General features: G+C 72.2%; 2 protein-coding genes across 2 annotated transcripts in view; one reads left to right on the top strand and one right to left on the bottom strand.

Moving 5' to 3' along the window:
- Positions 1-11: 11 nt before the first annotated feature.
- EMIHUDRAFT_359479 (hypothetical protein) lies at positions 12-691 on the top strand (the record flags this gene model as incomplete). The annotated part of the gene is made up of 2 exons (XM_005758894.1): positions 12-254; positions 344-691. A coding segment is annotated over one exon (243 nt), but the record flags the coding sequence as incomplete, so codon positions are not given.
- A 497-nt stretch (positions 692-1,188) lies between these two features.
- Positions 1,189-2,906, bottom strand: part of EMIHUDRAFT_453419 (hypothetical protein) — a gene marked incomplete at its 3' end in the record, with an annotated part of 3,993 nt that continues 2,275 nt past the window's right edge. The window contains exons 5-7 of the mRNA XM_005758893.1: positions 1,823-2,668; positions 1,561-1,744; positions 1,189-1,374 (exon numbers count right to left, since the gene is read on the bottom strand). Of these exons, the coding sequence (XP_005758950.1) occupies positions 1,189-1,374; positions 1,561-1,744; positions 1,823-2,668 (1,216 nt within the window). The remainder of the gene's footprint in view (positions 1,375-1,560; positions 1,745-1,822; positions 2,669-2,906) is intronic.

Raw genomic sequence — 2,906 nt, 5'->3', positions numbered from 1 at the left:
CGCCGCCGCAGCGGGCGGCCGAGAACAGCGGAGCCAACGGCAACGCCGAGGGCGACAGCAGCAGCGGGCGGCCGGTTCGCGAGGCCAGGCGCGGCGGCGGCAGCGGCAGCGGCGGCGGCGGCAGCGGCGGCGGCAGCAACAGCGGCGGCAGCGGCAGCAGCGGCGGCGGCAAGCGCGGTCTGAAGGCCGCGCCGGCGGAGGCGTCATGGTCTGAGACGGCGTGGTCGCGCACACTCCGGCCACGCCGCGGCTGAGGCTGCCACGGGCGGGGGCTTGTGCGCTTGTGCCTCTCGCAGGGCCGCTTCTGACTGTCCTCTCTGTTACGCTCACGGCTCGCGAGTAGGTTCGCCTCGGCTGGGACCGGCATCGGTGGCTGCGGTGGCTGGTCCTGAGGCGGCGGGGCGTGGCAGAGACGCCGCACTGGCTGGAGTCGACGCCCCAGCACGCAGTGCCGCGCGCCTCTTGAGACGAGGCGCCGCGGGCGCGCGGGCGGGGGCGACGGGTATGGCTAGGCGGGGTAGGGAGGGTTAGGAGGCCATCGTCCAGCAGAGAATGAATTCGCGAGAGGCCTCCACGTCTTGTTTCGTCACTTTGTTCGAGTTCGTCAGCGTTCTACGGTGAGAGATTTGCGCCGCCGGCAGCTACGCCGCGCGCGTCTGTTCGCTTGTTTCTGCGATAAACCATGTAACCGGAGGGGCGCGGAGCTCGCGGAGGCGCCGAGCGCGGCGAGGCTCCCCGCGGAGGGACGAGAGATACACCATACACGGAACACGCATATTAGCCCCCCGTGGTGGGGAGCGGACACCGCGACACCGGGGACTCTAGAGGAGACGCAGAGCCGTACACCGCTCTCTCTACGAGCCGCGTAGCGGTGGCCCATGCCGCCGCCGCCGCTTTGGGGGGGGGGGGGGGAGGCAGAGAAGAGACACGCAACATGGGAGAGATGCAGCGATGGGGGACGACCGGAGCGAACGGCGCGTGCACGCCACAGGGGTGTGCAGCCACAGGGGTTGCGCGCCGCGCCCAGACATGGTTTGCGAGACACATGGAAGCATCGTGCATGGGCACAGTAAACAGAGGTGCTGTCCGAGTGCGCGCCCTCGGGCACCGAAAGCATCATCAACGTTAGCCGACCCAAGAGGGGCGAAGACGGGCCTAGCGCCGTCGGCGCCCAACGATGGGGTCGCGTCACCTCTGCTGCGCCATCGACACCTTGTCGTTGAGCGCGGTCAGGTTGTCGAGGTGTGCGTCGTGGTCCTCCGGGTTGAGCGAGGAGAGCACCGAGCCGAGCTCCAGGTGGGTCGACGCTGCCGACGCGGCCGACTCACCCGTCGAGCGGCCGCCTCCGGATCGGCCCCCGCCCGAGCGGATGCCCTCGGAGCCGGCGAGAGAAGGGAGCGGGCCCGCCGCGCCGCGCGAGCCGTGCAGCGCCCGCCCCATCGCGGCGAGCGCCTGCATCGTCGGCTGGTTCTGCGCCTGCTGCAGCCGGCTCTCGCGCGGGCCTTCGGGCGCAGCGTGCGCCGCCCAGTCGACGCCGGCAAAGAAGGGGTGCGCCATCACGGTGGGGGCGCCGGTGAGCCGCCCTCGCGGGTTCGGGTTGAGCATGCGGCCGACCATGTCGGCCGCCTCGGCCGAGATGGCGCAGCGCGACGGCGGGCAGGCGAAAGAGAGCGACAGGATCGCGCGGTAGATCTCGGCCACCTTTGAGCCCTGGAAGGGCGTGAAGCCCGTGAGCAGCTCGTACCTGCGCGAGGGGCGGCGGGCGCGTCGGTGGCGCGCCGCGCGGGCGCGCGCGCTTGGGAGCCGGCCGGGCGGCTCGCACGTGATTGCGCCAAAGGACCACCAGTCGGCGGCCGCCTCGTAGCCGCGCGCCTTGCCGCGGATCACCTCGGGCGCCATGTAGAAGGGCGTGCCGACGATGGAGGGGTCGCGCGCGAGCTCCTCCTCGGAGGCGATCGCGCCGCGCTGGAGCAGCTGCGAGAGGCCGAAGTCGGCGAGCTTGACCCGCCCCTCGCATGTGAGGAGCATGTTCTCGGGCTTGAGGTCGCGGTGGATGATGCCGCACGTGTGCAGGTGCTCGAGGCCGAGGCACGTGTCCGCCATCAGGGAGATGACCTGCCGCTCCTCGAGCACGCCGCGCCGCTGCAGCAGGTGCTTCGCGTCCGAGGCCAGGCACTCCATCACCAGGTGCAGCCGGTCCGCGTCCTCGAAGGCGAAGAAGACCGTCACCACAAACGGCGACTGGCACGAGAAGAGCACCTTTCGCTCCGTCACCAGCCGGTGGAGCCGGCCGCGGTTCTTGTCGATCACCTTCATCGCGAACTCGTCGCGCGTCTGCCGCTTGCGCACCAGCCACACCGCCGCGTGCGAGCCGCGCTGGATCTCGCGCACCATCTCAAAGTCGGCGAGAGTGGGCGGCTGGCCCGAGGCGAGCGGGTCTGCGCCCGGCTGCGGCACGATGGTGCACTGCAGCTCGCTCGCCCACTGCGTGCCGTGCTGCAGCGCGGCCAGCTTGCGCGCGCCGGCCGCCTTGATGTCGGCCCACACCGCCGCCGTCGAGGGCGAGACGCGAGACGCGGCGACCAGCTCGTCAATCTTTGGCGGGAGCGCGGAGAGGAGGGGCAGCGCGTGCGAGCCGGCGGTGAGCGAGGTGAGCACGAGCGTGTACCTGCGGCGTGGAGCGGACGGCGAGGTGGGAGCGAGGCGGGCGGGCGGGCGGGCGGGCGGGGCGGGGCGGGGCGGGGCGGGGCGGGGCGGGGGGGCGGGGGGGCGGGGGGGCGGGGCGGGGCGGGCGGGGGGGGGGGGGGGGGGGCCCCCCCGCAACCCCTCCGGGAGCATGGAGCCCTGGGGGGGTCCCCAACCAAAAATTTGCCCCCTTTTTTCAAAGGCTTTTAGGGGGAAAAAAA

The sequence above is a fragment of the Emiliania huxleyi genome (genome assembly GCF_000372725.1).
Source record: "Emiliania huxleyi CCMP1516 unplaced genomic scaffold EMIHUscaffold_83, whole genome shotgun sequence".
In the NCBI taxonomy this organism is placed as follows: Eukaryota; Haptophyta; order Isochrysidales; family Noelaerhabdaceae; genus Emiliania; species Emiliania huxleyi.
The sequence above is the reverse complement of the archived record's forward strand: the minus strand, read 5'-3'. Positions and strand labels throughout refer to the sequence as shown.